The sequence below is a fragment of the Osmerus eperlanus genome, chromosome 2 (genome assembly GCF_963692335.1).
Source record: "Osmerus eperlanus chromosome 2, fOsmEpe2.1, whole genome shotgun sequence".
Lineage (NCBI taxonomy): Eukaryota > Metazoa > Chordata > Actinopteri > Osmeriformes > Osmeridae > Osmerus > Osmerus eperlanus.
In genome coordinates, this window is record NC_085019.1 from 23,637,977 (window position 1) to 23,660,096 (window position 22,120).

General features: G+C 51.1%; 3 protein-coding genes across 3 annotated transcripts in view; all 3 read left to right on the top strand.

The window, feature by feature from the left end:
* The first annotated feature begins 757 nt into the window (after positions 1 to 757).
* Positions 758 to 5,856, top strand: LOC134035574 (uncharacterized). Its single transcript, XM_062480446.1, has 6 exons — positions 758 to 807; positions 1,313 to 4,133; positions 4,363 to 4,438; positions 4,559 to 4,754; positions 4,787 to 4,850; positions 5,356 to 5,856. Exons 2-4 carry the CDS (start codon positions 1,404 to 1,406, stop codon positions 4,705 to 4,707), a joined length of 2,955 nt encoding a protein of 984 aa, XP_062336430.1. The 5' UTR covers positions 758 to 807; positions 1,313 to 1,403; the 3' UTR covers positions 4,708 to 4,754; positions 4,787 to 4,850; positions 5,356 to 5,856.
* Positions 5,750 to 6,994, top strand: LOC134038618 (transcriptional regulatory protein AlgP-like). Its single transcript, XM_062484107.1, has 4 exons — positions 5,750 to 5,755; positions 5,856 to 6,537; positions 6,578 to 6,625; positions 6,662 to 6,994. Exons 1-4 carry the CDS (start codon positions 5,750 to 5,752, stop codon positions 6,916 to 6,918), a joined length of 993 nt encoding a protein of 330 aa, XP_062340091.1. The 3' UTR covers positions 6,919 to 6,994.
* A 10,072-nt stretch (positions 6,995 to 17,066) lies between these two features.
* cacng2a (calcium channel, voltage-dependent, gamma subunit 2a) overlaps positions 17,067 to 22,120 on the top strand; it is a 28,121-nt gene continuing 23,067 nt past the window's right edge. Inside the window, exons 1-2 of the mRNA XM_062484118.1 lie at positions 17,067 to 17,277; positions 18,061 to 18,294. Of these exons, the coding sequence (XP_062340102.1) occupies positions 17,067 to 17,277; positions 18,061 to 18,294 (445 nt within the window). The remainder of the gene's footprint in view (positions 17,278 to 18,060; positions 18,295 to 22,120) is intronic.

Sequence of the window (22,120 nt, forward strand, 5' to 3'; positions counted from 1 at the left end):
GATTCGTCTAAATGGGTAAATCATAATTAAATAATGCAAATATGGAACAGCAACGGCGTCGGTTTATTTTACAATGTGGGTGCTGACAGCTTTTTAAAATCTATATAACAGTGGATGGGGCCGTTAAATATATTTTTCTTGATACAAAGTGTGTGAGGGCTTACATTTTCCGTTTTCAAAAAGTGTTTTCAAACAGTTCATGTACAATTAAATGTTCGCCCCTGTTTAACACTGATAAGAGACCACGGCCTGGACTCTAAACAGACCGGGTGTAAAGAGCGCCATCTGCTGTTTGATGACGTTTGCTGTATTATGACGTAATTCATCAAATAAACTATAAAAGGCCGTTCTGATCACTGCTCTCATTTCTTATAGAAAGTTTTCTTGGACAAGGATTTGGATCTCTACGACGCTTTAACCTTGACGAATTCGTATTGGAACACAGCAATATTGTAATGTAAGTAAATGTTCAGATTGTTTTGCACCTAGGAGATATGGGGACTTTTTAAGTTGTAAGGTTTCAATATGAAAGACGATGTTCTCTGGTAGATATGAAGGTAGTTATACATTAATCTGAAAAAGTTATTGTAGCCTATTCTCTGTGTTCTTTGGAAAAGTAAATATCTTCAAATTGTGCTGTTTGATGACGTTTGCTGTATTATGACGTAATTCATCAAATAAACTATAAAAGGCCGTTCTGATCACTGCTCTCATTTCTTATTGAACATTTTCTTGGACAAGGATTTGGATCTCTACGAGGCTTTCACCTTGACGAATTTCGTATTGGAACACAGACGTATTATATATGTAAGTAAATGTTCAGATTGTTTTGCACCTAGGGGATATGGGGACTTTTTAAAGTTGTAAGGTTTAAATTGTCAAGACGATGTTCTCGGGTAGATGTGAAGGTAGATAATACATTAATCTGAAAAAGTTATTGTAGCCTATTCTCTGTGTTTTTTGGAAAAGTAAATAGCGCTATCTTGAAATTTCGCCGTCTGCTGTTTGATGACGTTTGCTGTATTATGACGTAATTCATCAAATAAACTGTAAAAGACCGTTATGACCACTGTGCTCAGTTTTAAGTGAAAATGTTCTTGGACAAAGGATAACGATTGCTAAGACGCCTTAACCTTGACAAATTCGTATTGGAACACAGAAATATTATAATGTAATATGGTCCCATCGTTTTGCACTTTAAGTTGTAAGGTTTAAATTTGCAAGACAAATGATTTCATGTAGATAGATATGTGTAGGTAGATATTAGATTATTCTGAAAAAGTAATTACATTCTCTGTGTTCTTTGGAAAAGTCTGGCTTTTCATGGGTCAGGTGTGAAAGCCTCTCTCTCAAATCGGACTGCAACAGCAAGTGTGACCTGAGGCAGTCTCTGAGGAAGAGACATGGAGAAAGATAAGAAAGACTCATCTCAGCCCGGGGTGAACGAGGGAAGAGAGGGGAGTCTGTCTGGAGACAAGGGGACCTTCATCAGGGTGTTGACCGTGAGGCCTCTAAGTTTGGAGGACATGGACCTCCTGGTCGAGGCCTCAGATCTGCCCGCTCCTTCAGTACCCGCCACTGGGTCAAAAGACCAGCTGGAAGCCCTGGAGGTTGCGTCCACTTCCCAGGGCGTCAGTGGAGTGGAGAGAATGCCCCCCAGCACAGCCAGCAGCAGCACCACGTCTGGCAGCCAGAGGGCGATGAAGACAGCCTGCTCCTCAGCCCTGTCGAGCCACACCAAGCTGCCCATCTCTGTGATCAGTGCGGTGTTGCAGCTGATCAACAACAGGCTGCCAGACATGCTGCCTCGCTTGGATGCCAGCCGAGATGTTCCAGACACCCAGACCTGCAGCACATCAGCTGCTGGGCTGCTATCCCAGGAGATGCTGACCAAAGTGTCCTCCATGCTGCAGGCTGACACAGAAAGCCAGGTGGCGCTCAGCAGACAGAGTGGAACCCCCTCTCCGGATCTGCAGGTGGAGGCCAAGGCCAGTCTGGGCTCTGTGGCAGCTGAGGTGATCGTGCCGGTCATCGGCAACATCCTAGCAGCCAGGGCCGCAATCCAAGAAGAAGCTCAAGAGGCTGTTACCGTTTCCTCTGTGAGCTACTTCCTCTCTGCTGTCTGTGCCGACGTGCAGACTCTACCGCTGCTGAGGAGATCAGGGAGCAGCAGTCGGTCTTCTGGAAGGTCCCTCGGAGAGCTCCTGACCACCATGTCGAGGACCAACGTTGTCCAGGCTGTGGAGCAGAAGCTGGAGGAGCAGTTTGGGCCGTGTAGGAAGGAGCGCTCGTCCACATCGCCATCCAGCCAATCAAGAACTGAGGATTTGATCATGATCCCTTATCTGGGGAGCGGTCGCTCTGGACATTCCCTGGCCAGTGACCTGGTCGATGGGATCATTGGATCCGTGAAGAGTGCTGTTGAGTTGCTGGACATCCAGTCTTCATCATCCAGAGCAGGGAACAGCTCCTCCCTCACAGGATGGGACGCATTGGATGTTTCCTCTGAAGTCAAGAAGATGGTCTGCAAGGCAGCGGCCATACTGACCCCCCTGGTGAGCTCTTCCAGGATGGGAGATGTGACGGCGGACGAGAGCGTCTCTTTGATGAACGAGACGTCTCTGGAAAGTTTGCCCCCGTCTCTCATCAGGCTTCTGTTGATCCGGTCTGTCGACACGGTGACAGCAGCCTGCAGAGCCATAAGTAGTGAGTTCTGCTATCGGGAGAGCGTGAAAAACGAAGGCTTGACCAAACTTCAGCAGCTGGCCAACGAACAGATGTTGGCCTGTCTAAACAAGGCCGTAGAGGAATTGGAAATCGATGAGCTCGTCGAAGGCATCTCAGCCATCCTGGATCATTCGCTGATCCTAAGGCGTCCGGAGATGTCCTTTTCCCACATCTACCGCTCCTTGTTTGTTGACTCCCTCCTGCCAGGGAGTGGACACCGAACCACCGAGGTCCTGGAGACCTTGATTTTCTTACGTCCAGAGGGCCCACCCGCAGCTGGGCAGAGCCTGGCTCATGACACGCGAGTGGGAACGATCATAAAAGAGTATGTGACCAAAGGGAAAGATGTGTTCCAGCAGGCCTTGAGGAGAGCGACTCAGAAGCTCTCTCGCCAGCCGGCGACCCCTCGTGGCTCACCTCATGCGGCCAATCCAGAGAGCTCAGAGCGTCCATCTCTGCTGGTCTCCTCTGAGAACTGCGAGAACCTGCTTGGTGCGATCCTAGACGATCTCCATGAGGTGGTTGAGCAGCACAAGGCCTCAGCAAAGGCGAGATCTGGTGGCATGAAGTTCTGGGAGCAGGTCCACTCCTCCAGCCAGCAGCTTTATGACAGCACGCTGAGGACCCTGCAGAAAGCTGCAGACAAGCTGTCGGCTCTTGAAGAACGTGTATCTGAGATCATCCCTCCGAAGGCGTCCTTCTCTTGGACCAAGAGGACCCTTGGGGTGATTCTCAGTGCCATGAGAGCAGAAGTAGCAGCTTCAGAGTGCTCCACTGCTGAACTGAAGAGGAGTGAGGACGGCCTCCTGACCTGTGCCCTCTTGGACTCCATACTGGAGAATCTCAGCCAGTTATGTGAGGACGAAGAGGGTCCAACAGTCTCCAACGCTACCGTAGGACTGGACTCCGCCGGATTGGACGAGCTCCAGATCAAGACCGCCTCAGAGAGTCTGCTCGCCAACGTCCGTCGGCTCCGCCGGCAGACAGCCACCACCGGCCTGCATCTTCAGAGCCCCGTGAGCTCCACCAGAAGCACGTCGGAGCTGATGCTGCCAGAAAGCCCCCCGATGCCCTCCAGGCAGGAGCTCATCCACAGCTATGCTGAGAGCTCGGTTAAGAGTCAGCTGCAGAAGAGCCTTGAGCTGAACCTTCCCTCGACCTCCAGCCTGGCCTGCCAGGAGACCCTGGACCGCACGGTCAGGATCCTGACGGAGAGAGTGATGGACACTCTGTGTGAGTCTGCTGCTGCAGCTCCGTGTCCTGGGGAAGATCTCGGTGAGCTCAGCCCTGCAGCGGTCATCATGGATGCTGGGACAGCGTCGACCTCTGCAGGAGAGACGAGAAAGGCTAAGAAGGGCTTGAAGTGGTGGAGCCTGCCGAAGAAAGCCAAGCTCTTCAAGAACAAGGTGGGTTATTTATGTAATAGAGCTGTTAGAGCAGAGCTTATAGTATATCGTATGAGTACAGAATGAATGACCATGGGTTGGTTATTCATGTAATGGAGCATGTATAGAATGAAGAGGCAGTGTTGGGACTGAGTGGCTGTTGTTGTTCTAAATCCTGATGCTTTGGTGGACTGAGAGGTGTTGTCATAGTTTCCATAGATTCCAGCATGTTCTGTGTTTTCCCCTGCAGTTCCTGAATAGAAAGACGGAGCCCAAGAAGCCCTCAGCCCAGGAGGAGCTTCCCCCCAGCTCTCACGTCACACCTGGTGAGCGACCATCACTGCTTGTCATTCTTAATCAATCACAAAGTGATCCTGTAGATTTGGCTAATTACTCTGACAAAGCCTAACTTCAAATTCACCAATTTAAATGTTGTCTTGTCACAGGGACTAAGTGTGGTTCGCCTGCCAATCTGGAGCTGTCGAAAGACCACGAGACCAAGCAGGAGCCCCCTAGACATCCTCTACACGTACGAATGTTCCGTGCGCTTCGAAAGTCCATCGCCAAGACATTCAAGATGTCTGGGAGCCAGTAGGACGGCCTACTGATACGTTTAAGTAGTGAGAGTGAGAATGGGTGCTCCTCGGGGTCAAATTACTGGGACAAGACTTGACTGAGTCCAGTTTTAGTCTCAAACCTGGAGGTCTGGTTTGTCTGTGCCTCAGTACAAACCTGGAGGTCTGGTTTGTCTGTGCCTCAGTATAAACCTGGAGGTCTGGTTTGTCTGTGCCTCAGTACAAACCTGGAGGTCTGGTTTGTCTGTGCCTCAGTACAAACCTGGAGGTCTGGTTTGTCTGTGCCTCAGTACAAACCTGGAGGTCTGGTTTGTCTGTGCCTCAGTACAAACCTGGAGGTCTGGTGTGTCTGTGCCTCAGTACAAACCTGGAGGTCTGGTGTGTCTGTGCCTCAGAGACTGGGAGGCTGGCTCCAGCTCTGACCCCCACACCACTTTCTCTGGCCTACCTGTTTTGGTGAGGTCCATCAGCAGAGCCGCTACAGAGGAAAACAAAGAGTTGAACCTTTGATGAAAGCCTGTGTAGCGAGCCTGCATAGCTAGCCTGTGTTGATGAAAGCCTGTGTAGCGAGCCTGCATAGCTAGCCTGGGTTGATGAAAGCCTGTGTAGCTGCCAAACCGGCAAAACTTTGTACCATCGGACTTGGTTGTGGGCAGGCACGTGCACAGACATTTTTGGGGGCAGGTGCTCAAACCAAAAAAAAGGGCACCCATTGGCACGTGCACAGATAGACCCCTAGTGGTGCTCAAGCACCTGCCCTTTTGCCCTGGATGAGAAAAGTGCCCCTTCTGCTGGAGCCAAATTTTTTCTTCAGTCATCAATATTTAGGAATAAAAATTACTCTCTCTGTCATCAATTCCCTTCAAATGTGTTTTGATATCTGACGAGGCATTTATTTGAGTTCTTGTGAGAATTTTTCCCCGACATGCTCCGCGGCGCTCACAAGCCCCCGCTGCGCCCCTCCCTCCTCCTCCTCCACTGAGTGCTCATGCAGTGCTGAGCGCCAGGCCAAACGGCTGCAGCCTACTTCTTCTCTGACCCGCAGCATCAGACAAACAGGTAATGACGGTGTTTGTGCAATCCCCTGACGTTGTTTGGTGATGAATTGACCACAACATTAGCGCTGCTGAAAACATTACATCGCAACTGGTCCGACGTTTCCTAAAAGATAAACCTGCCTGCCTCTCTGCTTGCCTCTCTGCTTGCCTCTCTGCCTGCCTGCCTGCCTCTCTGCCTGCCTCTCTGCCTGCCTCTCTGCCTGCCTGCCTCTTTACCTGCCTCTCTGCCTGCCTCTCTGCCTGCCTCTCTGCCTGCCTGCCTCTCTGCCTGCCTGCCTCTCTGCCTGCCTTTCTGCCTGCCTCTCTGCCTGCCTCTCTGCCTGCCTCTCTGCCTGCCTGCCTCTCTGCCTGCCTTTCTGCCTGCCTCTCTGCCTGCCTCTCTGCCTGCCTGCCTCTCTGCCTGCCTGCCTCTTTACCTGCCTCTCTGCCTGCCTCTCTGCCTGCCTCTCTACCTGCCTCTCTGCCTGCCTCTCTGCCTGCCTCTCTGCCTGCCTGCCTCTCTACCTGCCTCTCTGCCTGCCTGCCTCTCTGCCTGCCTCTCTACCTGCCTCTCTGCCTGCCTCTCTGCCTGCCTCTCTGCCTGCCTGCCTCTCTACCTGCCTCTCTGCCTGCCTGCCTCTCTGCCTGCCTCTCTGCCTGCCTCTCTGCCTGCCTCTCTACCTGCCTCTCTGCCTGCCTCTCTGCCTGCCTCTCTGCCTGCCTCTCTGCCTGCCTCTCTACCTGCCTCTCTGCCTGCCTCTCTGCCTGCCTCTCTACCTGCCTGCCTCTCTGCCTGCCTCTCTACCTGCCTCTCTGCTTGCCTCTCTGCCTGTCTCTCTGCCTGCCTCTCTACCTGCCTGCCTCTCTACCTGCCTCTCTGCCTGCCTGCCTCTCTGCCTGCCTCTCTGCCTGCCTCTCTGCCTGCCTGCCTCTCTACCTGCCTCTCTGCCTGCCTCTCTACCTGCCTCTCTGCCTGCCTGCCTCTCTGCCTGCCTCTCTGCCTGCCTCTCTACCTGCCTCTCTGCCTGCCTGACTCTCTGCCTGCCTCTCTGCCTTCCTCTCTGCCTGCCTCTCTTCCTGCCTGCCTCTGCCTGCCTCTGCCTTTTCTCTCTGCCTGCCTGCCTCTCTGCCTCTCTGCCTGCCTGCCTTTTGTTGGTTTATTTTTTAGGAAACGTCGGACCTGTTGCGATGTAATGTTTTCAGCAGTGCTAATGTTGTGGTCAATTCATCACCAAACAACGTCAGGGGATTGCACAAACACCGTCATTACCTGTTTGTCTGATGCTGCGGGTCAGAGAAGAAGTAGGCTGCAGCAGTTTGGCCTGGTGCTCAGCACTGCATGAGCACTCAGTGGAGGAGGAGGAGGGAGGGGCGCAGCGGGGGCTTGTGAGCGCTGCGGAGCATGTCGGGGCGAAATTCTCACAAGAACTCAAATAAATGTCAGATATCAAAACACATTTGGGGGGAATTGATGACAGAGTAATTTTTATTCCTAAATATTGATGAATGAAGAAAAAATTTGGCTCCAGCAGAAGGGGCACTTTTCTCATCCAGGGTAAAAGGGCAGGTGCTTGAGCACCACTAGGGGTCTATCTGTGCTTGTGCCTGCCTGGAGGATTTGGGGATAGAACTCTCTCTCTACCCTCTGAGCCACAGTCTCCCATCCCGGCACCCACAGCACTTTACATTATGCCTCTCATTCACCCACTCATACACACCCACAGCGACGGAGCTGCCATGCAAGGCTAGCCTGTTCATCGGGAGCAGCTTGGGGTCCAGTGTCTTGCTCAAGGACACTTGGACACACGGCCTGGAGGATCTCCAGGAGGCTGATGTGGGATGTTTGTTCTGGTTTCCTGCCTCTCGGTTCTTCTACCCTGCAGGTCTCCTGGCCCACTTTCTCCCGGACAACGTAAGGACCGTTGCCAAGGAGCCAGAAATGTACTTTCAGCGGTACGGACGAGGACTAGGACTTTCTCACCTGGCTGGAACTCGCTGGGCTGAGTGGATATCAGGAGAAGACCATCACAGAGACTCACTACCGTCCGGAACACTCTACTGTATCTGATCATTGTCAATAAACAAGTTATATTGCAGTTGGAGTGTAACGGTCCTGTTTGTTGTCCTAACAAAGCCATAGCACAGGGAGGTGCGCGTTGATGAAAGGTTCTAAGATTCTGATGTACTTATGTGTGTGTTGTCTTGTGGTTGGACACAATGCTATAGCATTAACAGGTACATCAAAAGACAGATATGTACATTCACCATAAGGAGAGAGAGACACCATGGTCATCAGCAGCATCTTTATTTCTTCATCATAATGAAGCTTGTGATACAGTACACACGTACTTTGAGATTACCTTAACCTGACCTAAGGTATTCTGAGTGTGTGTCCAAGAAACTACTCACAAAAACAAGAAATCCCCTTTCTATTCCAAACAACAAGATATTCAGTGAGCCTGTCTTTGTCTACGTATACATTTCTTCCCTTGTCCTCACGTGCAGGGAGATCCTTTCATCAAGAATAGGCCTGTCATAGCATGGGCAAATGACTTTGTTGCATTAAATCTATGGAGGGGAATTTAGAATGATCAATCTGTTCTGTTGACATCTTACATTTACATTTAGTCATTTAGCAGACGCTCTTATCCAGAGCGACTTACAGTAAGTACAGGGACATTCCCCCGAGGCAAGTAGGGTGAAGTGCCTTGCCCAAGGACACAACATCATTTGGCACAGCTTGGAATTGAACTGGCAACCTTCTGATTACTAGCCCGATTCCCTAACCGCTCAGCCACCTGACGGCCCTGTGTCTGACGGACACAGGGCCGTCAGACACTGTGTCCCGACGGCCCTGTGTGTGACGGACATGTGTCTCCCGAGAAGAGGAGATTCCAGTTCCCTATCAAGACATGGAGAGACAGAGGGATAGAAAGGGAGGGGACAGAATGAGATTAGCTGAGATCCACAAGGACACAGTGTGGACTACAGAGGAATACTGGGAGGAGGAGGAGAACATATCAGTATACATTTCATTAAGTCATGCTTGTTAACCTAATGGACTGACATAGCTATTAGCCATTGTTCTATACTCTTGTTTATATCGCACTGGCTCCAAATGTCATTTCTCATTCCACATCTTATGTTTACAAGGGCAGGCTACGGGTTCAGTGAGATGAAATATCGGGCTCTCTCACATTGGGATTCCCCGGCATGTCCACGCAGCGCTGCTTTGGTGGTGACACATTGCTAAGCTGATTGGATTGGATTGAAAAAGCGTCGTGGCCGAGGAAGGTCAAGTCTTCCAATACCACTGAAGCAGCACAATCTGATTCAGCTCGCCTGCTTTAACCTGGGCGCACACACTCACACGCACTCACACACGCACACACACTTACAAGCATGCACGCACACACACACGCACACACACTCACAAGCATGCACGCACACACATGCACACACACGCCCTCACACACGCACACACTTACAAGCATGCACGCACACACACACGCACACTCACAAGCATGCACGCACACACACACACGCACGCACACACACTCACAAGCATGCATGACACACACTCGCACGTACGCACGCACACACACACGTACACAGACTCACGCACACATTCACACACAGACACATGCACACACACTTTAAACCTAACATAGCTGTGATCAGATTGGAAATTGCACAGTGCAACACAAAGGCTCTTTATACGTTATACGTTATATCAGAATATCTGATTTATTCAAAGTCAAACCAGTTGACAGATCATGGTGTGTTGCTAGATTAACCATTGTTGTCTACAACGTATCTTTACCTCATGTGTCTGCCTGATATCTGTGACGTAATGCTGAAGAAGTGAAGCAAGGATCTGCATACAGAGCCTGCCACAGCATACTGCAGAGTGTGTGTTTGTGTGAGTGTGTGTGTGTGTGTGTGTGTGTGTGTGTGTGTGTGTGTGTGTGTGTGTGTGTGTACAGTATGTGAGTGCTCATGCCCATGTAGTCCGGCAGCCTAGCAAGGGTTTGCAGTTACAGTTGAAAACCTAGCAGGAAGCACGAACCATCCCAGGGAAATAACAATGTTATTTCCCTGGGGAAATACACATGTATGTGCACACATCACATTCACATGTATGTGCACACATCACATGCACATCGGACCACAGAAGCCCCTCAGCATACTGATGTATCCTCCTCAAACCTGCTCTGCCATCAGCAGCTTCAGAGTCAGCTGGTGCTTCTTGAATGATCAAAGTAAACACCAGTGTTTCTGGTAAACAGTTTAGAGAGTGTTTCTGGTAAACACCTTAGAGAGTGTTTCTGGTGATCACCTTGGAGAGTGTTTCTGGTAAACAGTTTAGAGAGTGTTTCTGGTAAACAGTTTAGAGTGTGTTTCTGGTAAACACCTTAGAGAGACTTTCTGGTAAACACCTTAGAGAGAGTTTCTGGTGAAACACCGTAGAGAGTGTTTCTGGTAATCAACTTAGAGAGTGTTTCTGGTAAACACCTTGGAGAGTGTTTCTGGTAATCACCTTAAAGAGTGTTTCTGGTGATCACCGTAAAGAGTGTTTCTGGTAAACACCTTAGGGAGTGTTTCTGGTGATCACCTTGGAGAGTGTTTCTGGTAAACACCTTAGAGAGTGTTTCTGGTAATCACCTTAAAGAGTGTTTCTGGTAAACACCTTAGAGAGTGTGTCTGGATTATCTTGGTATCTCGGTTTGTTTCTCCTCCCTTTGTAGACGCTGGAAGACAAGTACTCACAGACAGACAGAAACCTCGGAAAAACTGACTATCAAGTTCACACACACCCCCACACCATCCACACACATGCACAGATACCCCCCCACACACACACTCTCCACACACACACAAACCACACACACGCGGGGATGTGTGACCATAGGACTGCCGCCCATAACAGATACTTTGGGAGCGGGCGGGCTCCGTTCCGTTTCCATGGAAACAGGGCAGTCAGCACATGTGTGTTTCTGCCTCTGTCACAGTTGGGTCTGCCGAGTCCCCTCCTTCTTCTCTGATCTGACAACAGCCTCAGAACAGGCTCACTGCCCAGTGAGAACAGGCCTCAGAACAGGCTCACTGCCCAGTGAGAACAGGCCTCAGAACAAGCTCACTGCCCAGTGAGAACAGGCCTCAGAATAGGCTCACTGCCCAGTGAGAACAGGCCTCAGAACAAGCTCACTTCCCAGTTAGAACAGGCCTCAGAACAGGCTCACTGCCCAGTGAGAACAGGCCTCAGAACAAGCTCACTTCCCAGTTAGAACAGGCCTCAGAACAAGCTCACTTCCCAGTTAGAACAGGCCTCAGAACAAGCTCACTGCCCAGTGAGAACAGGCCTCAGAACAGGCTCACTGCCCAGTGAGAACAGGCCTCAGAACAAGCTCACTTCCCAGTTAGAACAGGCCTCAGAACAGGCTCACTGCCCAGTGAGAACAAGCCTCAGAACAGGCTCACTGCCCAGTGAGAACAGGCCTCAGAACAAGCTCACTGCCCAGTGAGAACAGGCCTCAGAACAGGCTCACTGCCCAGTGAGAACAGGCCTCAGAACAAGCTCACTTCCCAGTTAGAACAGGCCTCAGAACAGGCTCACTGCCCAGTGAGAACAAGCCTCAGAACAGGCTCACTGCCCAGTGAGAACAGGCCTCAGAACAGGCTCACTGCCCAGTGAGAACAGGCCTCAGAACAAGCTCACTGCCCAGTGAGAACAGGCCTCAGAATAAGCTCACTGCCCAGTGAGAACAGGCCTCAGAACAAGTTCACTGCCCAGTGAGAACAGGCCTCAGAACAAGCTCACTGCCCAGTGAGAACAGGCCTCAGAACAAGCTCACTTCCCAGTTAGAACAGGCCTCAGAACAGGCTCACTGCCAGTGAGAACAGGCCTCAGAACAAGCTCACTGTCACCAGCAGCTGTGAGAGAATGATCTACATGGTGTTCTGGATGAAGAAGTACAGTAGAGACAGACCGTTGTGTCTCTCTGTCTGTGTCTAGTAGAGGCAGACCGTTGTGTCTCTCTCTGTCTGTGTCCAGTAGAGGCAGACCGTTGTGTCTCTCTGTCTGTGTCTAGTAGAGGCAGACCGTTGTGTCTCTCTCTGTCTGTGTCCAGTAGAGGCAGACCGGTGTGTCTCTCTGTCTGTGTCTAGTAGAGGCAGACCGGTGTGTCTCTCTCTGTCTGTGTCTAGTAGAGGCAGACCGGTCTCTCTCTGTCTGTGTCTAGTAGAGGCAGACCGGTGTGTCTCTCTCTGTCTGTCCAGTAGAGGCAGACCGGTGTGTCTCTCTGTCTGTGTCTAGTAGAGGCAGACCGTTGAGAGACCGGTCTCTCTCTCTCTGTGTCTAGTAGAGGCAGACCGGTGTGTCTCTCTCTGTCTGTCCAGTAGAGGCAGACCGGTGTGTCTCTCTGTCTGTGTCTAGTAGAGGCAGACCGGTGAGAGACCGGTCTCTCTCTGTCTGTGTCTAGTAGAGGCAGACCGGTGTGTCTCTCTCTGTCTGTGTCTAGTAGAGGCAGACCGGTCTCTCTCTGTCTGTGTCTAGTAGAGGCAGACCGGTGTGTCTCTCTCTGTCTGTCCAGTAGAGGCAGACCGGTGTGTCTCTCTGTCTGTGTCTAGTAGAGGCAGACCGTTGAGAGACCGGTCTCTCTCTCTCTGTGTCTAGTAGAGGCAGACCGGTGTGTCTCTCTCTGTCTGTCCAGTAGAGGCAGACCGGTGTGTCTCTCTGTCTGTGTCTAGTAGAGGCAGACCGGTGAGAGACCGGTCTCTCTCTGTCTGTGTCTAGTAGAGGCAGACCGGTGTGTCTCTCTCTGTCTGTGTCTAGTAGAGGCAGACCGGTGAGAGACCGGTCTGCCTCTGTCTCTGTCTCTGCATGTCCATCTATGTTTCTTTTTCCTTTCTTTCTTTCTTTTCCACACTCTCTTCCTCTCATTCTCTTTCACTTTCTCTAATTTTCTCTCACTCTTTCTTTCATTTGCTCTCTCTCACTCTGTTTATCTCGTTGCCTCTTTTCCTATCGCTCTCACTCTCTCCCTCTCCCTCTCCCCCTCCCTCTCCTCAGTGGCTTGGGCCAGCTCTAATTAGAATGCGAGGGAGCGACCCACTGCTGTAGATTGAAAACATATTGATTCCCTGTAAGGTGCTCTCCACTGGCTGTGCATCCAGGTCTGGGGACGATGACGACGACACAGAGAGACAATGGTGGCCTACAAGCTCATGGCCCATCAGCCACCTTCTTAACAGTGGCATTAATGAGGACTTTATGGCATTAATGAGGACTTTATGGCATTGTAGAAAGGTGTCATCACGATTCAGGCGATTCAGGCGCAAGGACAAGGGGAAGTGCCAGAGAGTAGACAACATTCATCTACTGCCCAACCTGGTGTTGGGTCCTGGGCTGTGTGTGTGTTAGTGTGTGTGTCTGTATGTGTTTGTGTGTGTCTGTGTGTGTGTGTGTGTGTGTGTGACTGGCCCTTTCTGCACCTACCTCATTTATTCAGCGTAGTAACACACATGACTGCATGCTCTTCCTTTATGGATCATGTACAGCTCTCTCAGTATTCCTCCCCCTCAGAGTGCATGCTGGGAAGAGCAGTTCCTGGGGAACAGAGGGCATGCTGGGAAGAGCCTCAACCAGAGCCTTCCTCTAATGAGGCTCGTCTCCCAGCGAGAGACTCTGTCCAGAGGTGTGTCTCCCCTGAGGTGGGCGCTCTGTTTCCTATCCTTATCCTCCGGAGCACAATTGACCTAAAGCGTTCCCTGAGCCCGTGCCCCAGGGGTGTTTAAACACAGGCCCCAGTAGGTCAGGTCTGCGGCTCAGCCAGCCCACTGCAGACGGGTAGGGGCACTTCCTGTGGAGCCCACCCAGGAGCTCTGATTGGTGCAGTGTGCCGTCATTGGTAATTGTTTAATGAACACCAGGATGCCCCAAATCCTAGAAGAGACGCAGAATCAGAGAGGTTTTTAGTCAGAGCTCAAGGCTATCCCCTGAGGAGGGTGTTTGTGTGTGTGTGTGTGTGTGTGTGTGTGTGTGTGTGTGTGTGTGTGTGTGTGAGAGAGAGAGAGAGAGAGAGAGAGAGAGAGAGAGAGAGAGAGACTCAAATGCAAATGCTATTAACAACAAGTTTTATCTACATGTATGAATTAAAAAGTATTTATTTTTATACAAAATAAAAACAAGATAATTCAGACAATCTGTACAGATGGAATTATAGTGAGAGACACTACCTGTTTAAAATCATAATCCATCAAGATCCAAGCATCGAGGCAGGCAGCTCTCCAGCAGCACGGTTGGAGACCCCTGCCCTCCACCATCCAACTCCCTCAGGCTCCTGCCCTCCACCATCCACCTCCTTCAGGCTCCAGTGTCTCTCAGGATGAGGTCCAGCAGGCAGCCAGCACTGGCAGGAGGACAGGGGTGGGGATGTGTGTGCCAGGGCAACAGTGTTCCTCATCTTATTAGCAAGAGTGTTTCTTGCATCTCCACGGTGAGGAAGTGAACCTGCTGGCTCGCTGGTGCCTGATACATCAGCTGTATTCACGTGTGCAGCGCTGGGGACAACCTCAGTTACCATGTTCAAAACATATATCTTCGGCTCGCTAATGCTTTATTGGACCGTTTCAGTGACGTGAGCTACCAGGCGCCCTTAATATGTGTAGAACGGGCTGCGTGTTCAGTGGGCTGCAACACGCAGAGACGGATGAACTCGATGAGTCCACTACCCCTGCTGAGGCTGGCCGCCAGCCTGTCATCCATTCAGACATGTTGTTTGTTTGTTTCATGGGTTTGTTGAGATCATAGAAGCTTGGGCCAAAACCAGCAGGACTGTTTGCTAATTGCCGATCGAGGCCGCTGTGGCATGGCTGATAGCGTCCTAATGCTGTGTAACAACCTGGTCTGGTAAATACTAGCGGTAGAGCGCAGGGTGGAGAGCCATCAGGTCTGCTGCTGAACCGGTGTACAGTCCTAAAAAAAATACGTTTAAATAGGTTCAATATTCAATTGCAGGTGCAGCGCTCAGAAGCCAGGGGGAGACACGCGCATTGACGACGCTGGCGTGCGTGCACGAGCTGTTCTTTCAGCACCGCACAAGGAGACCTCAGATAAGAACACAGCAGCGAACAATCCACGTTCCACCATCCTCCAAAAGATTGTCAATTATAGGCAGTGCATGAATCAAAACGCTATGGATCTAAACTCAAACCCTTCAATTGAAAGCAAATTCAAATACTATAATGACAGCTGTGGAAATAAGAGTTATGTTGGAAGATGCACCATTTCTGGAAGCCACATAGTAACCGAGTTCAGAGCTGAAAATTGTGTCGGTGCCCTCATTTGAGAATAGAAACATAATTTTAAGAAAGATGTGCTTCCCAAGAGGATAACATTTTCGAGAAGGCTAACTGTATCACATATATTCAAGGTTTCACTGAAATCCTACATACCCTTCTCCCCATTCGTACATAAACATACTGTACATGTATGTACGTTCCCTCTTCACCCCTCCCCTCACAACAGAAAATACATGTAAAAATATTTTCATTCAACGTGTGTTATTGGCGTGGATCTGCGTGCGCAAATCAAAACTGCCAGATTCAAATAACATCCTATACTGACATTCCCGATCATCCGAGGGGGGGAAGGCGCTAAATGTATAGCGCTGACACTGATATCCTGACTAGGGTACAGCGTCCAATCTGCGCCCCTCAACTCCACTGCTCTGAGCCTGTGCCGTTGGTTTGACGTTCCGTCGGTCTCATCCTTTGATTGTGTAATATTTTTCTAAGCAAACAGCACTCCTACACCGTCGGAAACACTCGCTGTCATCCTAGCGACCAAGAGGAAGAGGACGAAGTACAACATTTAACCTGCTGTCGATTTTCTATGATTTGCAACTCAGTGTTCCCAGATATATATTTTTTTTATGTACATGGCGCAAGGGCTATGCAAACGGGACGATTCTGGCTACGCTTCTGGTGTTGATACAAGCGCCGTGAATTTGGATACCCAAGCAACAGCATTAACAACAGTACCGAAAAGGATCGGTTTTATCGGCATCTTCATCTCCTCATTCTCCCATTCCCGACTCTATGTCGAGTAATGGTCGGCTTGCCTTACTGGATGCGCCCCGCTCTCTCCGGATCGACGACGGAACCTCTTCCAACTGCAAATCCCCATTTTCGGCGGAAACCTTCAGAGAGCTAAGGGCTACATATGGAAACTGGGGACCAGAATTTTAGGAAAAAGGAAATATAGCAGCTACATAACAGCTGTTTAGTTTGATTTTGACTTGATTTCTCTTGATTTGATAATTTATTAATTTGCTTGATTTCTTCATTCCATTGTGGTTTGATTTGGATTGCTGTTAGCCCTGTAATATTTAGGCTAGCCTATTTAAACATTAAGTCAGCATAGGCCTATAAAAGCCAAGGATAATTTTTTGTCTGGATTGGACTTGAATCCGTCTATCTATTTACCCCCTGTTTTACTATTATGATAGATTTTCCCTGCCCTTGATTTCCTAGACCTCTCCTGTATTTTCCCCTCTGACTATCGACACCTAATTACAATATTATAAAATAAGGTAATCATAGACATAGGCCTATTTATAAACTACACTGGCAAATTCAGCTTTGGCTTATGTTACAGAAATATTGACTTGCCAGGCATAACTGTTGTAGCTCTACTGTAAGCCTGCCATTACTCTACCGCCACCCCCTTCTCCCGGTCCATTTGAGCTCATATTTATTTAAGTCTGTCCATAGAACAGCTTAGTTGTAACCATACACGTTAAGAAACAGGTTGCCAACCAACTGTTCACGTGTTAAATGCTAAATTTTTAAGACCTAGGGACTTGTCTCAAACAGTAACACAGAATATTTCATTTCAATAAGGCAGCCTCAAGTTACCGTGATAATAAATTATAAATAGTGGCCTATTATCCGCACATGTATAGCTTTGCGCAGTAGTCGTCTGACACATTACTTAACATAACAGCTGCAACTGGACTATAGTTCATTTTAGTGGGAGTTATATCCCACCTTGTGAAGAATTACTATCTTATCTTTTGGGTGATTTTGAATAATCAAACCGGGGAGAGAGACGCACCTCGTGCTCCTCCCCAACCCAGCCGAAAATAACGTCCCCATTTCTCTTATCTAGTCCTCACCTAAACGCAACCATAAGGCTCCTACCGCATCAAGCTACGTCCCCCTCCTTTCGCTCTAATATATCCAATTTTTTTAGTTTGGTTTGGTCCCGTAAATTTTCAAATATTTATTTCCTGTATATCAAGAAGAAAGGGGGTCCCCCTTTCATGGAATGTGGAAACATGGGTCTGTTTGACCGCGGGGTCCAGATGCTGCTGACCACGGTGGGCGCGTTCGCCGCCTTCAGCCTCATGACCATCGCGGTTGGCACGGACTACTGGCTGTACTCGCGCGGCACCTGCAAGAGCAAGTCTGTCAGCGAGAACGAGACCAGCAAGAAGAACGAAGAGGTGATGACCCATTCCGGCTTGTGGAGAACGTGTTGTTTGGAAGGTAGGCTACTTGACTCACGATATCCAACTGTAACTTAGTATTCCTGCGGTGGTTACACTGGTGCAGGTGTATGTACATTTACTTTTACATTTATTCATTTAGCAGACGCTTTTATCCAAAGCGACTTCCAAGAGGGAGCTTTTCAAAAGTGCATAGGTCACTGAACATAACAACGAGATAGCCCCATCGTATGTAACCTCCGCTTCCTTCATTGAGAACCTGCAGCAGCACTGATGTTGAACACCATGCATGTTCTCCAGACCACAGAGCATGGGGTACATCCAGGCAGGGGCACTGTAAGGGGGGGGGGGGGGGTGATTCTAAGGGCCCTGGTCAGGGGCCCCAGTGGAACCACATACTTTCCTGTATGATTTAGATTTTGGGTCCCGGAGTACACATTAGCCAGGGGGCCCAGAAAAACCCATGCGGCGCTCCTGCATACACTCAACCAAAACATGGTACAGCTACGCCCCAGGGTTACCGGGGAGACTGTTTAGTCTCCAGAGAACTCTCAAGGGGAATCTCCCTCCCACAATGCCCAGTTTGAGAGGAAGCAAGCGAATTCGCCGCACTGGTGAAAGCTTGCGGCTGGATGTTAAACTGGTGATGACGTGACCTAGATGAGTTATTCAAGGTCTGCACGATAAGAACATGGAGGCACCCGTTTCTGCCAAAGGGATATTTTCAGCTGCCGTGCCTGAACTGTTCTTGTCTTTTACGGTCGCACTCAGTTTTTTTTTCCCGATGTGTCAAACACGGTCACCTCCTCTGCGCAAATACCAGATCCCCTCACACGTCTGGCCTGCTTCCTGTCTCGCTGCGACCGCTTCCTGTCTCACTGCGACCGCTTCCTGTCTCGCTGCGCCCGCTTCCTGTCTCGCTGCGCCCGCTTCCTGTCTTGCTGCGCCTGCTTCCTGTCTCGCTGCGCCCGCTTCCTGTCTCGCTGCACCCGCTTCCTGTCTCGCTGCGCCCGCTTCCTGTCTCGCTGTGACCGCTTCCTGTGGCGCTCCGAACGGGGTCCAGGACTCCGGAGAGCGAGGCTGTGACCTTGCGGGGTCACGAAGCGTTACAAACATGCTCTTCTGCTGAGCGCTGAGATTCTCTGAGAGGCCTTGGTGCATCCAGTCCTCCCTCCCCCCCCCCCTCCGGGTCCTGTACTAAACACCCCCCTCTACCCCCCCTCCCCTCCGGGTCCTGTACTAAACACCCCCCTCTACCCCCCCTCCCCTCCGGGTCCTGTACTAAACACACCCCTCTACCCCCCCTCCCCCTCCGGGTCCTGTACTAAACACCCCCCTCTACCCCCCCTCCCCTCCGGGTCCTGTACTAAACACCCCCCTCTACCCCCCCTCCCCTCCGGGTCCTGTACTAAACACCCCCCTCTACCCCCCCTCCCCTCCGGGTCCTGTACTAAACACCCCCCTCTACCCCCCCTCCCCTCCGGGTCCTGTACTAAACACGCCCCCCCTCCGCCCTCTTCCATCGCAGTGCTTGCTGTACTTTGTTACAATGCTATGATTGGAAACCATATGAAGGTGAAGCGTGTAGCCAATGTTGGTCAGCCAGAAAGGCACCAGTCTGCTACATTTTATTGGTAAGACGTAGTTTTCCAGAAGGGCAACACTGAGGTTAGGAGAACAGCGGCCTCCTCCCACAGGGGAGCAGAGCCACTTTCAACACATCTGCATGAGCAGACTTAGCATCTGCTTGAGGTTCGCTCAAGGTCTGTCTGTCCTCCCACAGGAAGAACCACTTTCTGCCCTCTGCTCTGCGCTGTCCTCCCCACAGGAAGAAACACTTTCTGCCCTCTGCTCTGCGCTGCCAGCCTGGACAAACAGCTGGATAGCAACTCTAAATACTAACATAGTTAAACACACTGACATTGTGGAGGCAGACTTTTGGGTTTTGATGTTGATTGTAGATTAGAGAGACCTTCATATTTCCGGATGACTGTTGTCTGTTAGAGAAGGTGCTGGGGCCATATCCTCCTGTTAGAGAAGGTGCTGGGGCCATATCCTCCTGTTAGAGAAGGTGCTGGGGCCATATCCTCCTGTTAGAGAAGGTGCTGGGGCCATATCCTCCTGTTAGAGAAGGTGCTGGGGCCATATCCTCCTGTTAGAGAAGGTGCTGGGGCCATATCCTCCTGTTAGAGAAGGTGCTGGGGCCATATCCTCCTGTTAGAGAAGGTGCTGGGGCCATATCCTCCTGGTAGAGAAGGTGCTGGGCCGTATCCTCCTGTTAGAGAAGGTGCTGGGGCCGTATCCTCCTGTTAGAGAAGGTGCTGGGGCCGTATCCTCCTGTTAGAGAAGGTGCTGGGGGGCCATATCCTCCTGTTAGAGAAGGTGCTGGGGCCATATCCTCCTGTTAGAGAAGTTGCTGGGGCCATATCCTCCGCCCCTGTCAGTCCGTTATCTAACTGGCAGGTGAAGCTGTCAGTCTTGTAAACCTGATGACACGCTTGTTCCCAGGTGAATCACTGACTTGTTGTTGTGTGTGTGTAACTTCCCTTGAATCCAGGCTCGAAATGGCAGGAAATAACAGCTGATTTGTCACTTGCGATTCATGAATGGTCTCTGGAGAGAGAGAGGAGAGAGAGAGAGAGAGAGAGAGAGAGAGAGAGAGAGAGAGAGAGAGAGAGAGAGAGAGAGAGAGAGAGAGAGAGAGAGAGACAGTGTTAGAGAGAGAGAGAGAGAGAGAGAGAGAGGAGAGAGAGAGAGAGAGACAGTGTTAGAGAGAGAGAGAGAGAGAGAGAGAGAGAGAGAGAGAGGAGAGAGAGAGAGAGAGAGAGAGAGAGAGAGAGAGAGAGAGAGAGAGAGTGGGGGAAGTGGAGCCGCTGCATTCACACATCGGGGTCAGATTCATTTGAATACCAATTCAAATGACTTCCTGCTGGGAAAATGGTCTGTAAAAAAAACCACACACAAAAAAACAAGCAAGTAAATGTATTCATGGGTGATTAGCACAATTTATTCCCCAAATCTGGGATATTGAAAAACAGCGAATGAAAAGGCCGTTAGATACAGCTGTAGAGAGGAATTGTCAGAGGAACCCCATACTTCATCATCCACTATGTGGCTTATCGTGCGACCGTGTTCACCATGGTGTCAGCGGGAGGTAACAGCAGTCTTAACCCTGCTCTAATCTGTCGGGTGATAGAAACAGTCACACCGTGGAGAGAGACTCACCACCTCCTCCCTAATACACCCTCAAATACACTCTCCAAGTCTCTGATCTAGTCCTCACGCAAACACAACCTGAAGGATCCTACCACCATCAACCTCCTCCTCTCACACCATCCTCCCTCTGCCCCCCCTGCTCCCTGCCCCCCCTGCTCCCTGTCCCCCCTGCTCCCTGCCCCCCCCTGCTCCCTGTCCCCCCCTGCTCCCTGTCCCCCCCTGCTCCCTGTCCCCCCCTGCTCCCTGTCCCCCTCCTGCTCCCTGTCCCCCTGCTCCCTGCCCCCCCTGCTCCCTGCCCCCCCTGCTCCCTGTCCCCCCTGCTCCCTGTCCCCCCTGCTCCCTGTCCCCCCTGCTCCCTTGCCCCCCCTGCTCCCTGCCCCCCCCTGCTCCCTGTCCCCCCTGCTCCCCTGTCCCCCCTGCTCCCTGCCCCCCCTGCTCCCTGCCCCCCCTGCTCCCTGTCCCCCCTGCTCCCCTGCCCCCCCTGCTCCCTGTCCCCCCTGCTCCCTGCCCCCCCTGCTCCCCTGTCCCCCCCTGCTCCCTGCCCCCCCTGCTCCCTGTCCCCCCTGCTCCCTGCCCCCCCCCTGCTCCCTGTCCCCCCTGCTCCCTGCCCCCCCTGCTCCCTGTCCCCCCTGCTCCCTGCTCACCCCTGCTCCCTGTCCCCCCCCCTGCTCCCTGCCCCCCCCTGCTCCCTGCCCCCCCTGCTCCCTGTCCCCCCTGCTCCCTGCCCCCCCCTGCTCCCTGTCCCCCCTGCTCCCTGCCCCCCCTGCTCCCTGTCCCCCCTGCTCCCCTGCCCCCCCCTGCTCCCTGTCCCCCCTGCTCCCCTCTCAGAGCTCTTTACACTCCCAACCTCCACTTCACTCTCTCTAGTCAAAGTTACAAAGTTACACAATGGTCTGACTCAGAGGAGTGTGTGTGTGTGTGTGTATGATAAAGTAGTGGGCCCTGTACACCATGAGAGAGTGTGTGCAAATATGTCTGTGTGTGATCAATTAGCAGGCCCTCTCAAAGTAGCTTCTCTGCAGTGAAATTCTGTGCACTTGGAGTGGACTCTGTTCACGGTTTTGTAAAATACAACTCATTTTGAATGATTAGATTTACACCAGCAGTGTACGTTATTAATCATACTGGAGACGTCGTGGCATGTGCTACTCCAACTGCATGAGATTTTGTTGTCAGATCTCCCACAGTCAGTAGCTGCCTCACACCCTGGCCTGCCAGATCCCCTGCGACTCTGCGTCCTGTCCCTTTAAGACCTGACTCTGTGTCCTGTCCCTTTAAGACCTGACTCTGTGTCCTGTCCCTTTAAGACCTGACTCTGTGTCCTGTCCCTTTAAGACCTGACTCTGTGTCCTGTCCCTTTAAGACCTGACTCTGTGTCCTGTCCCTTTAAGACCTGACTCTGTGTCCTGTCCCTTTAAGACCTGACTCTGTGTCCTGTCCCTTTAAGACCTGACTCTGTGTCCTGTCCCTTTAAGACCTGACTCTGTGTCCTGTCCCTTTAAGACCTGACTCTGTGTCCTGTCCCTTTAAGACCTGGTGCAGAGGGCGCCCGGTGCCACTACGTCTAACTAATGCATGCATGTGAACCCAAGGTGTGAAGCTCCTTAACCAAAAACCTTGAGAGGACCCTGGAACTCTGGAACCCTGGGAGTAGGGGGGGGGGGGGT